Raw genomic sequence first — 13,858 nt, 5'->3', positions numbered from 1 at the left:
TTGATATACTCTTTTTGAATTTTTCTGAGTTTGTCAAGTCATGTTTGAACTTGCTGTCAGAACTTCTTGGTATTTCTCAGCATTGTTAGGTCATGTATGAACCCGTTGCTGTTGAGCCTTTATTCCAGTATTACCAGGTCATGTCTGAACCTATTTTGAAGAATCTTTTTCTTTGATTATTCCAGTGTTGTCAGGTCATGTATGAACCTGTTGCTGAAGCTTTTGTTCCAATGTTGTCAAGTCATGTATGAACTTGTTGTGGAAATTTTCTCAAGATGTTCAAGTTGGTCATCAGGTCATGTATGAACCTGTTGATATACTCTTTTTGAATTTTTCTGAGTTTGTCAAGTCATGTTTGAACTTACTGTCAGAACCGTTCTTGGTATTCCCCAGCATTGTCAGGTCATGTATGAACCCGTTGCTGTTGAGCCTTTATTCCAGTATTACCAGGTCATGTCTGAACCTGTTTTGAAGAATCTTTCTCTTTGATTATTCCAGTGTCGTCAAGTCATGTATGAACTTGTTGTGGAAAATTTCTCAAAATGTTCAAGTTTAGTGAGTCATGCGTGAACTTACTGGCGAAATATCGTGTATTCTAAGTGTCGTTTGTCAACTTTTACTTTGAGTACTCCTTATTGAGTGTCTGATTCTTCAGCAAGATTGTTATCCCCAGCGAATTGGTTTTTACCATTTGTCTGTCTCCCTGTGGACCATCAACATTCCCCACAGATCAGTTTGTCCAGTAGCATCTCCTGTTAAGGATTCACTGTATCCCTAACAGATAAATTCAAAAAAATAAAGAGTCCTGCATCCATGCATATCATATCATATCATTTTCATTTTTCAGGTTCAAAATCTGGGTCTCCATGGTATTTAACCATCCCCCAATGCGACCCGATGAAAAAATGCTGTTTCATTTTCCTCTGGTGGAGGATGTTTAAATAGGGGCAACTGTCATACCCTGATTTTGGCCCTGAAAATTTTTCCCCATCAATCACTCGTTTGCATTCTTTCTTCATTCAGCTTCATATCATTCATTCATGTTCATGTTTACTATTTCATATTTTTTTACGTTTTTCACATTCCAAATTTACCTTCATATTTTCTTCATTCACATTGAAAAAAAATTCCATTCATATTCAAGAATTTCCACATACTCATTCATAGTTTGATTCCTTCGTTCCGTCATTCAATCATAATCATCCATGTACATGGCATATGAATAACTTATAATCAAAAAGCATCTCATCACATGAATACTTGAAGTTTCTAAGATGCAAAGAGAGATCTTTGTCTTGCTACAAGAAACACCAATTTTCAATCATTGCAAATCATAAGATTATCCAAAAAAAACATACATAATTTACAAAAATTAGCATTTAGACAAAATCCAACCCATCTCCAAAATCAGAAAGGAATATGAACTGGTTGCAAAGGAGCTAAGATGAGAGGACTATCAATTGGGAGATAAAGGAGGACCACTTGCCTCTGCACCACAACCAACTGGTATGGCAGGCTTTAATTCATCTACGACACAAACAAATGCCTTTTCTCCATCACCTGTATTTGGTCAATCATCAGCCAATCCTTTCTCTAGCACAACACCTAATTCTAACCCATTTGCACCAAAGACTTCAACATTTTCTTCTGGATTTGGAACTTCAGCTCCTGCTTTCAGTTCATCGGCTTTTGGCTCTTCAACGTCAACAGCGCACCACTCACGTCCAATGCTATGACAGGTTTTGGTCAAACAGCGTCGTCAATGTCAACACCATTCCAATTTGCGCAACCTGCTCAGTCAAGTGATGCCTTTTCCTTTAGTAACTTTGGCCAGACGCAACCTGCTGGTGCAAGTAGCTTCGGTGGGACTCCAAGCATGTTTGGTCAGAATAATTTTGGACTTCAGGTTGTTCCCCAGAATTATGTGGTTGCACAAGCAACACTCATTACAAATCCGTTTGGAACACTTCCTGCTTTGCCTCAGATGTCAATTGGCCGAGTTGGAACTACTCCTTCTGTTCAATATGGAATCTCTAGCATACCCACCCCTGCACGCAATTCTATCAGAAAAGAAGTTGGAAGTTCCTCTGGAAGTGACACAGCTGACACTAGTCATAGCTTTGTTGATGTAAATCATTTTGATAATTCTAAGATAGTTGCTTTAGAAAAAGAAAAGGACTTGAATAAATCATCCGACAATGATGCTCGGGCTTCTGTAGAAGAAAAACTCAGACAGTGGGATGCCATGTAGTTTGTCTACTGTTCCAGTTGTAGTACCTACAACAAATGAGCTCAGTATGACTCTTGGTGCTTCCAAAATTCCCGATGTTACTACCCTCTCTGGCCAGTTACAGAAACAAAATGATAAGTCTAGTATACTTGATGGATGCCATGCTCATGGTACAGGAGAGCAAGATCGTAAAGGAGAATCTGGTTGTAATAACTTCAAACAGAAACAAAGGTGATGAGCTTGTAATTATTGTGATGGCTTATGGAAGGAAAAACGGGAATTGTCGCTGCAAAGACTATATATGCTGTCTCTCAAGGTGGTGAAAAAGGTTACGTTGGTTCCAAAATATTTTCAACTGAAGGAGTAGTAGCCGTGCTTTGGGAGCAGTTGCGAATTGGCCTGAAAACGGAAAATGTAGTTGAAAGTTTATTGACAGGAACATTGAAAAATCTCTCCAGCAGTGCTGAGGGATTCTGGAACTCAACAATTCAACCTGGAGGAGTGGACATATTACTGAAGTTACTGACAGGACAGTCTTCAAGAAGAAGCTAGACAAGTTGCTAATGAATCTCCTGGAAATCAGCAAGGAGCAGTTGGTGAAAGTAATGTTCAAATTAATTGTTCTGACTCAGATCAAGGTGGATTAATTGAACTTGAGAAACTGTTAAAGCAGAAGACTTTCACCAGGTCTGAGATTGATCATTTGACAGCCCTTATGCAGTCAAGGGCTGTAGATGCACCTATTGGGGGAGGAAGAAGACTCAAAGTGAGTTCTAACATAAGTCCATGAATGCCAAAGTGCTTCATCCATGCTACCGCCGGTAACCGTATACCGCACCAAACCGCCAAATGTTATACGAAAGAGAGTTGCAAAAGGAAGTGCAAGCGGCTTGGTAGTTTTTGTGTTTGGTTTATATATGTTTGCAACCAAGGTGTTCAATGAAATCACTTCGACAAAAACAACAGATAAAAATACAGGCATTCCATCACAATGTTGTGAGATTTCAAATGAGGATCAAAATCATATTGCTCCTGTTTCAAAGCCAGCTTCAGGTGGAGAGAAACAGATTGATACGAGTTCTTCTTGTAATGATCAGAGTCATAGAATCATGCAAGAAGATATGAAGCTTGATCTGAAGCTTGAGGAAGAAAACATGGATTTTCTTCTTTCACTATTGAGAAGTGAGAATGAAAATCTTACTGGACTTGGTGCAGGTATTGTTATTCATTCTTGTCAGACAAGGGATGAACAAAATATATTATCTGATGCGGGTTCTTTAGAGAAACTTATTAGCGGTCTTGATGGTTCAATAAGCCAGCGAGATGCTAGTTTAGAGTCCATAGCTACAATTCTTAAAAAGAATCCAGGAGCTGTCGCTAAGTTTGCGGAACTTCAAAATGGAAGAGTGTTGCGTTCTGTAATTGAATTAACCAAGGATCGACACTCTCGGACAAGGTTGCTGGCCTGCTTGTGCCTAATCTGTATAAAGAATTCTTCGTTGCGCGTTCTGCAAGACATAGCAATCAAAACCAAATTGATATATATTTTTTGCTTGAGCTCCTTGATGATTCTGGTCAAGTTGGAGAAGAGGTTTCCTTTGCTTTTTCGAGTTTAGTTGCTGGAAAGGAAGATATGCAGAAGTTAGCATTTGAAGCAAATGCTATAGACAAATTCTACAATCACTTGCAAAATTGTGATTTACATCCCAAACGTCTTGAAGTGATATTTCTAGCACTGGCCGATCTTTGCTAAAAACTAGAATGCTGCAGGGCGAGGTTTATGTCATTGCAGGTCTTAAATCTACTAATTAATGCCTTAACCCATGATGAAGCCAATGTGCGGACTGCATCTTGCATTTGCTTAAAAAACTGTCTCACGCTCAATCAAGAATTTGAGTGCAGGTTATTTCATGAATGAAAGGATTATCATTCCATTAGTACGACTTCTCTCTGATCTTTGCACTTCTGTCCAGGTTGCAGCCCTTGGTGCTATTAGCAACATAGTAGTGGACTTTACACCAAATAAGTTAACATTCATACAATGCGGTGGCATTAAAGAGCTTGTCCATTTGACAAAGTCTACGGATTCGTCTTTAAGGTTGAATGATGTGTGGTCCTTGTGGAACATGATATTTCTCGCTGATAAGATGTGCAAGGAAGCAATTTTTATGGAGTTTACTGCTTCTTCAGTAGCTAGCCTTATCTGTGATCCCGAGCCTTCTGTTCAACACCAAGCTTTGGCCCTTGTTCGCAATTTTGTTGATGGATGTAGGGATTGTGTTGAATTTGCTTTTGCTGAAAATGGTATCACACTGGATGCTGTTGGAAGGCAATTGAAAAAAAAAAATCCTCAAGAGTTGAAATCATTATACAGGGGATGTACGCAGTCAGCAATATTGCAAGTGGAAATGAGTTTCATAAAGAAGCCATAATGCAGCTTCTCTTTCCAGAAGAAGAAAGTGGATCTCACTCTTTCTTGAGTGCAGTATTTGCTGCTTTAAATGACGAGGATCCTGAACCATGGCAAATTCGGATATTTCGTTCAATTGATTCAAATTCAGTTAAACGATTTCTAGAAGACCCGAGCGAGGCAACCTATAAGTACCTTGTATGTGGAAAGAATACGCTGATTGACATGAGCATAGTCCATAGCATTCCAGTTCATCACCGTGAATTTCTCCTGCAAGAAACAAACCGTTAAAGGGTGCTTCAAAGGGAGAGAAAAATGGCAACTGTGGCCGATATTGGTTATTCTGCAGCCATCAATCTGACGTCTGCAATTATTTTCCTTTTGGCATTTGCAATATTGCGACTTCAGCCCTTTCCACCGGTTGCTTCAAAACCTGCGAAGAAGTTACCCCTCAATGCAGTGACATCAATAATTGATGGCTTGAAGAAGTTGTATGTGGAGCGGCTAAAACCGTTGGAGGCTACTGATCGATTCAATGATTTTGTATCTCCCTTATTGACCAACAGTAATTTTGATGCTAAGCTAATGGTCATGCTTCTCGGTCAATATTCCACAGGGAAAACAAGCATTGCATTGCATTTTAGTCCATTCGTTGAATCTTATCAAACTGTTACACGATCCACGTCGAAGCCACTGCGACACAAACACAAAAAATCAGTTAACTCCAAAACAAATTTTTCAATTAAGTGAGTTACAGTGGTGAATTGTTTCTTACCAACAGTGAAGTGGAAATGGAGAGAATTGAGGAAGAGGGACCACAAGTGGAATAAGGACAAAATTCCCCAGACATCCTCTGTACAAAAAAACCTCTCCACTACACAGCAGGAAACACAACAGAGGAAAGAGATGGGTCATATATAAAAGAGGGATTACTATTCACAACAACCCTAATTTTCTACAGAACATTAGCGGCTACTGTTCAAACAGCAAGTCCCTAAGGAACTCCTTCAACGGCGAAACGGCAAAAATCCCAACAACAGAGGAAACCATAAAGAAGAGAAAGAAAAGCCCTATCCTGTTCTCTGAAGCGGCGCTCCTAATTGAAATTCCACCGAAGTTCCTTTAAATCTTTCTTGATAGCGAACGAGAAGCGTTTACCTGCATTCGTCGGTCGAGCTCGCCGCAACCGGTTAGCTTCCTTTCCGAGCTTTATTTCTATGTTTCGATTATGCTTTGCATCCTTCTGAGGGAACCATGGTTGTTGTTCCGACTTGAACTCCATGTTTGATTTAGCAATACCGCTGCCTGTTTGTTTGTGATGTTAACTTTCTGTTAAAATTTTGATGTTCAAAATGGAAAGAAACAGAATCTATGTGCGTTAAAGATGAACTTGTTCTGCTCCTGTTTTTTCAACTTTGCATTTTATTTAAAAGGCTTGGTCCGTTTTTTTTATGATATCAGTTAGTGCTTGAGATTATATGACAAGGATGTTTGTCTGGCTGAGTTGGTAAAGGGATGCTTTGGCAAGCCTTTGTTCCCGGGTTCAATACCCGTGTGTACCATATTTCAATTTTACAGCATTTTTTTAATTTCTATTTCACATTTCTTTTTAATCCCCTCATTATTCCTAATGTTTATTACCCCTTTTTATTTATTTTAATTGTTAAATATCGATTTTAATTTATGGATTTAACAATTTCCATGTTGTTTATCTATGATTATTTTTATCGATACATCGATAGTATTTCGCCGCATTTTGATTAATCACATATGACATTTCAATTATTGTCAATATGTGCAAACTGGCTTTGAGCACATTATCTAGATTTCTTATTTGCTTTTCGATTTCCATCTGTCTTGCACGTCATTGCGTTATGCGACTTTGATTCGCATCCTCGCATCCCGATTTTTATCCGTGCACGTCCCGATGTTGTTTCTTTCAACTTAATTTTTGAGTGTTTTGTAAATATAACTTGTTGTGTTATTTATTTTCTTCACATGGCTTACTCTTGGGCCTTCTTACAATGAGACAGTTCTCTTGCACTTACACTCATACATTGCATTATTTGTTGTTTGGGCCCGATTTAATTATTCCAGTACTTTGAATCCCCATTTGACAAAATGTACCCCACTCCCCCGATGTGTAATAATTTTACTGCTTTTCATTTCCTTATTCGCTTGACTGTTTAGTTAGCTACTAACACAAGAATAAAATCAACCATTTCCAAAAGATAAAAAATAAGACTCGATCCAACGTCGAGTGTTTTATCAATAAACAAATCAATCCATTTCTCCCTCCCAATCCATTCCATTTCTTTCAAACTTTCATCAAACGCTAGATCCAACGTCACGCCATTTTTCATATCAAAAACTCAAAAATATTAATTCATATTCAAGACCTTTTCAATAAAGATGGAAATGGGACGTGGTGTATACCGCGCACTCATGAGACTAGGATTCGAGACGGATGTCTCGCTCATCCTAGTTCTCGCCATCATCCAAATTTATCCAATTTGTTTTCTCTCAAACACTCATTCAAATCTTTCTCGATCGCTCATCAAATGCTTGATCTAGTGTCAAGCCATTTTTCATAATCAAAACTCAAAATACTTAATTCCTATCTAAGCACCTTTCAATAAAGATGGAAATGGAACATGGTGGATACCACGCACTCCTGAGATTAAGATTCGAGGCGGATGCCTCACCTATCTTAGCTCTCGCCATCGTTTAAAATTGTCAATGCGGTTTCTTTAAACCATTTCTCAATCAAATTTAAAACACCTAATCCTTATTAAACACTTTTTTCAAATAAGATGGAAATGGAACGTGGTGGATACCACGCACTCCTGAGGCTAGGATTCGAGATGGATATCTCGCTCATCCAAGTTCTCGCCATTATTCAAAACACATCAAACCAATCAATTTCTTTCTTCTCGCCACCGTGCGATTGACCCTTAAACCTTTTCTCAAACGAAAGATACTTTGTTTCAAAACAATGCAAGGCAATGTTTTTCCACCTGTTTTGGGTAGTCCAACAATGTTTTCGTCGATTTGACACAAAGTAGCTTTCGCTAAAATCGACCAACAAACAAACATTTTTCTACCCAGAACTACGTAAGCCTTGATTTCTCTGTTGAGATACGTAGGAGCAGGATTTGTAAATCTTGTCAGGCCCACTAATAAAAAACTTAGGTTTAGTCCTTCGTCAAAAATCCAAAAATATTCTCCTCTCTTCTATTCTTTCTTTCCCACTTAATAACTTGAAAAGCATAACATTTCAAACTAACATTAATGCACACAACTGACCTAATGGTTCCCGTTGAGTACAACGGACGTGAGGGGTGCTAATACCTTCCCCTCGCATAATCGACTCCCGAACCCTAATTTGGTTGCGACGACCATAATCATTGTCGTTTCTTTCTTGGGTTTTATCGATATTTCCCCTTTCCTTTTTAGGAATAAATAAAGTTCGGTGGCGACTCTGTTCAGTCCATCATTACGAGCGTGCGATCGCGCTTCGCTTAAGTCATGTCTCTCATTTTCCCGAGGTACGACAGATGGCGACTCTGCTGGGGATACTCTGATTTCGCTAAGTGAGTCAAGCCTAGTTAGGATGTTTGTATGCCTTTGTTTGTTTAATTGTGTGGCTTTTCTTTATTGTTTTTATCATCTTTATTGTTATATTGTTATATTTGTTGTATATTGGTTCTATTGTGATTGTTGGTATATGGGTATTTGATTGCAAACCATGTGGGAAAGACTATACACCCGAGTCTAGAGTGAAAAAACATAAGATAGGACGATGGTTGAGTAGTACAGACTCCCGAGGTGAATACTTCGTAAGAGTCGGTACGAGAACCTCACTTAGAGTAGATCCTTTTGCAAATATTGTCGCCCGAGGTGTATACCTTGTAAGCTTCAATGTTTCAAAGGGGTCCATGACTCTAAGAACCTTTTAGAACATTGAACCTTTGGCCAACTAGAAATGATGGTTGCGTAGTATGGATTCCCGAGGTGAATACTTCGTAAGAATCGATACGAGAACCTCGCTCAGAATAGATTCTCTAGATGGAGTTGACGACCGGAAAGTATTTTCCGTAAGCGTTAAACATTCTTTTGAATCCATGACTCTGAGTACCCTGTCTAGAACCAAGTCGATGGTTGCGTAGTGCGGACTCCCGAGGTGAATACTTCGTAAGAGTCGGTACGAGAACCTCACCCAGAATAGATTCCCTTGATGGAGTTGACGACCAGAAAGTATTTCTCGTAAGCGTCAAACATTCTTGTGAATCAATGACTCTGGGGATCCTTTGTAACAAAGCCCTAGATCATACCCGATGAGAACCCCGTTTTGGAAAGCAATCAAATTTATCCATACCTCGGACCTTTGAACCTGTACCCAAAAAACAAAAAAAAAAACATTGCATCCATCCATTCATTGCATTCATCCATTCATTGCATACGCATAAAAAGCAAAACTCTTAGTTTGAACCAAGAGTTTTGCAAACAAAATGCATCCATACATGCATTCATACATTTTCAAAAAAAGAGAGTCTCACTCCGCCTTTCTTCCTCCAGTTTCACGCTGAATTTTCAACACCAGTATAATACTCGCACCAGAGCAAGACAGAGAATGGATGAACAAGAACAAGAGAGCGCCCGAGTTAGAGCTAAACTAGATGAAATCAAGGGAGGCATGTCCCAGATGCGAGAGATGCTGCAAGCTTTAACCTTCAGGTTTGAGATTCCACAAGCGACTGTGATTTCAGAGACCACGAGCCCAGCAGTAGAAGTCCCACCTCAGAGGACGTTACCCTTAACCCTTCCTCCATATGGGCTACCCTATTACTTCGTCCCCCGAGCGGAGGTAGTGCACGACATGGGGAAATATGTCCAACAAGCCGTGCCATTACCGGTTTACACTGACACACGTCCAGTCATCCATACTGTGGTTCCACCAGCTGCCTATGCTAGGCATATTCCTCATTATGAAGATCAAAACCACATGTATCAGACTGTCGACTCAACCGTTGCTGGTGACGAAGTAAGGTTTGACGACTTCAGGGAGGTAAAGGAGAACATGCATCTCCTTGAGAAGAAATTCTGAGATTTAGAAGGAGACCACGTCTTTGGATCTGCTGCCAAAGAAATGTGCCTTGTATCCGGGTTGGTGATTCCAACAAAATTCAAAACTCCGGACTTCGACAAATACAAGGGGCATACTTGTCCAAAAAGCCATCTCATCATGTATTATCGAAAAATGACTGCACACGTGGAGGACGACAAGTTGATGATCCACTGCTTTCAAGACAGCTTGAGTGGAGCTCCTTCCAAGTGGTATTTGAGTCTGGACCAGAATAGGATCAAGAGGTGTTTCCAAGACCTGTCAGATGCGTTCATAAAACATTACAAATACAACATGGACATGGCGCCTGACACAATACAATTGCAGAGCATGTTCCAACATGACAAGGAGTCCTTCAAAGAGTATGCTCAAAGATGGAGGGAACTAGCTTCTCAGGTTGAACCACCTCTTGCTGAGAAAGAATTGGCTGAACTGTTTATCGACACTGTCCAACCCCAATTCTACGAGAAGATGGTTGGAAGTGCTTCTTTGGGATTCTCCGAGCTTGTTGCTATAGGAGCTCGCGTAGAATATGGTGTAAGGAATGGCAAACTGGCGGTTGTAGCTGGAACTTCAAATGCCAATCAAAAGAAGTTCTCTGGAGGTTTTCCCAGAAAGAAGGAAGGGGAAACAAATGTTGTGATTGTTGGTCAAGGAAGAGCTCCTCCAAGAAGGAGACCACAACAATATCTACCTTAGCAGTATGTTCAACAACCGCTTCCCTATCAACAACCCATGTATCCTGTCCAGTACGGCCCGCAACCATACGTAGCTGCTGTGACGCCTGCATTCAATCAACAGCCTGCTCAGGCTTATCAAGCGCCTCCAGCTTATCGACCAGCTCCAGTTCAACAACGTGTTGCGGCTCCTCCAACTTATCAACAAGCACCAGCAGCTCCTGTTTATCAACAACCGAGAGCTCAAGCGCCGAGGCAAAATGCTCAAAACCAGAACATAAGGCAAGGGGAGAGGGCGACCTTCAATCCAATCCCAATGTCGTACACTGAGTTGTATCCCTCCCTATTGCAAAAGGGGTTGGTGGTTCCCAGACCTATGGGACCTCCACCTGACCGTCTTCCTCCATGGTACAACCCTAATGCACACTGTCCTTTCCATGAAGGTGCCCCGGGCATGACCTAGAGGGTTGTTACGCTCTAAAGCATAGGGTTTGTGAACTGATTGAGAGCAAGATCTTGTCTTTTAAGGACATGGGACCGAACGTGAAGAACAATCCTATTCCTCCCCATGGAAATCTTGCGGTAAATGCCATTGAGGACGCTTCTGTTGGTGTTACGGTTTATAAGGTGGATGATGTAAAGACTCACTGTTTGGAGATTCAAAACTCCAGGGATCCAAAGCCTTTGTTTGATTCTAATCTACTTTTGCAAGCTTCCTGAGTGAGATCAAGTAAGAATCAAAGCAAGATCAATCGAATTCTGCACTGAATTGAAGGTATTTTCCAGAATTTTTCATCTCTTCGATTCTCACTCAATTCTCCATAATTCTCTTGGTTCCTTGGTTGTTTGAAGTCCTACCAATGTAGGTAAGAAGATTGAGTTACTTTGAGGTCAAATCGAAGCAACTCAGATCATGCACCTCAGATTTGAACTCCTTGTATCTCTCAATATACTTGGAGTTAGGATAAATTGAGGTCAGATTCGTGATCAGTGTCATTTTTACTTTAAAATCATGCCCTTCTTTTTTATTTTAGTGATGGTGATAAGTGGACCAGTCCGGTGAGGCTAGCTTGAGAAGGTGACCGGAGATTTGCTCCGGTGGTGAGTTGACATGGTCCAGAGCCACATGATCTATTCAAATTGTTTTAATCATGAGCATTGGTTTTGATTACCACTTGTGTGGCGCGCTGACTCAACTCCATCATGGAACGCGCATTTGAATCCACTTGATCTGCCACCTCAATTAATGAGAGAGATCAAGTGGTCCAAGTTTTTTCTAATTTTCCAATTTTCATTTTATTTGTGTTATTTTCATTAATTCATATTAATTTTAATATTGATCCAAAAAATATTAGAGTTTCACCAAAAAAAAAAATCCTCTTTTATTTTCTGAATTAAAATTATTTTTTGGACCATTATTAATATTTTTCATGATTTAATTGATTTTGTGAATATTTTTAATTGTTTAAAAATACTTTTAAGTCTTCAAAAATTATGAAATTTTTTCTCCAAGGTCCTTTGACCTTGTTTGACCTATGATAAATCTCATGGCCATTTCTTTGGCGTTTTGATGAGGTTTTAGGAAATTGACCAACCATTATTTAATTTAATGCATATTTTAATTGTTTTTAATTGTTTAAATGCCAAATAAATTGTGTAGAGCCATTTTAATTGACTTGTTGAGTTTGACTTGTGTTGTTAGACATTGGTCAAGGTTGATTTGACTCTGTTAGATTAAGATCATTAGATTTAGGGGATTGATGAAATGAACATTCCATCTCCCAAAATGAATGAATGATCTTAATTTGGTAAAAGTCCTCCTTTGACCAATTTGTGATTGACCCATTCCCCCCCCCCCTCTTTATCTCATTCCCCTTCTTTATTCATTCACATCATGAACCTATGATATCTCTATATCCTAAGGCTAGTTGATTGCAAAATCAACATGAGTATGGATGAGATTAGGTCCACCCTTTTGTATATTCTTTTTGTGTGTGGTATGTTTCATGAGCATAGTCCATTATACTATGTCTCTAACATGCATTAACACCAAAATTCTATTGCCCGACCTCAAATAGTTGTGACTTCTACATAAGTCCAATTACGATTGCTTAACATAACGCTAAATTTGTGACACAAAAGGCATATCATTCTAGTAAGTGAGATTGTAAGTCTCCCCTCTTTCATGGTATTGTATGGAAACTTGACCTTTTTTCCTTCCTTTGAAAGATGTCTTGGTTCAATGATCCATGCTTGTGATAAGTGGGTTGAGTGTTCTCCAAAGAATGACTTAAACAAAACAAAGCAAAAGCAATACTAACCTTTAATCAACTAACAACTAACATTTAATTTCAAGTCATTTACTTTTATGCACTTTAATTTTGAGCCTTTAATTCATTTGTCATTATTCATACCATTCAATTTGTTTACTTAATGCCATTTTCACTTTGCCCACCTAGGCCATAATTTGTGATATATTGTGTTTATATATACCTGTTTGTTTGTATGGTCTTTTGACCTTAAGGTACATAATAAGAACAAAAACCCTAAAAAACATTTTGTGTGGACTGTTGGTTTGATCTAAGACTATTGGACTTAGAATTTAGGCAACACTCCCTATGCAAAGGACTTGGCCAATGCCAACTTTCATGAAACTAAATGCTTGTGAAGTGAACATTCATCTGATACAATATTGAAGATCTATTCGAGTTCATCTGCTACATGATCATAGTGAAGTTGTTATTTTGAACCTGTGCCTAATGCCATCTTTGGAGTCATCCGATGCATGGGAATTTTGAAGAAAGGATCATGGGGTTGCTAAGCTTGGATGTGGCTATCTTTATTTGATGTCTTTCTTTTCACATTGCTATTTGTGTATTGATGTTGCTTGATTCTAAAGTCCAAGGCAAATTTGGGTTTCTATATGACATTCTTGTCTATTGGATTGTAGCCCATTGATCAGATCTTTTCAACTCTTAACTTTTAAATTTGTGCTTAAGATTAGTCTCTTCATCTCCTACCTATTTCTTTAATTTCAAATCTCTTCTTCCTTTCAAAATCTTCTTTGATTGTGTTTGTTTTCTGAACTTAGACCATATTGCAAATTAGAAACTTTGGCCTTATGCCATTGCATTTTCAAACTCCTTTTCTTAATCAAACTTGTAAATAAACTTAACTATACTTGACTTAAAATTTCAAAAGCCCAAAAGAATTAACACTCATTCAAATCATTTTAGGCCTTTTGTGCCTTGGTTAAACTTAAATTTTTGTTAAAAGCAATACACTCATTTTGAAATTGATACCACGAACTACAAGGTTTTGATCCCTCATTTTTATGTTGGTACGTAGGGACAAGTCCGAAGGTCTTGTCAAACTCAAAAATATAATTAATGAATTCTTTTCCCATCCCTCCACTC

At 39.0% G+C, this 13,858-nt stretch overlaps 1 protein-coding gene and 1 pseudogene across 1 annotated transcript; both read left to right on the top strand.

Moving 5' to 3' along the window:
- The first annotated feature begins 3,039 nt into the window (after positions 1-3,039).
- Positions 3,040-4,860, top strand: LOC127136378 (uncharacterized; annotated as a pseudogene).
- A 5,640-nt stretch (positions 4,861-10,500) lies between these two features.
- LOC127136377 (extensin-like) lies at positions 10,501-10,905 on the top strand. Its single transcript, XM_051062940.1, has one exon. The coding sequence runs from the start codon at positions 10,501-10,503 to the stop codon at positions 10,903-10,905; it is 405 nt and encodes a 134-aa protein (XP_050918897.1).
- Positions 10,906-13,858: the final 2,953 nt, after the last annotated feature.

The sequence above is a fragment of the Lathyrus oleraceus genome, chromosome 4, assembly GCF_024323335.1.
Source record: "Lathyrus oleraceus cultivar Zhongwan6 chromosome 4, CAAS_Psat_ZW6_1.0, whole genome shotgun sequence".
NCBI lineage: Eukaryota > Viridiplantae > Streptophyta > Magnoliopsida > Fabales > Fabaceae > Lathyrus > Lathyrus oleraceus.
This window is presented reverse-complemented; position numbering and strand designations above follow the sequence as displayed.

Bases quoted from the DNA above. Each gene is read 5' to 3' on its own strand.
- LOC127136377 (XM_051062940.1), top strand. From the start codon at position 10,501: ATGTATCCTGTCCAGTACGGCCCGCAACCATACGTAGCTGCTGTGACG.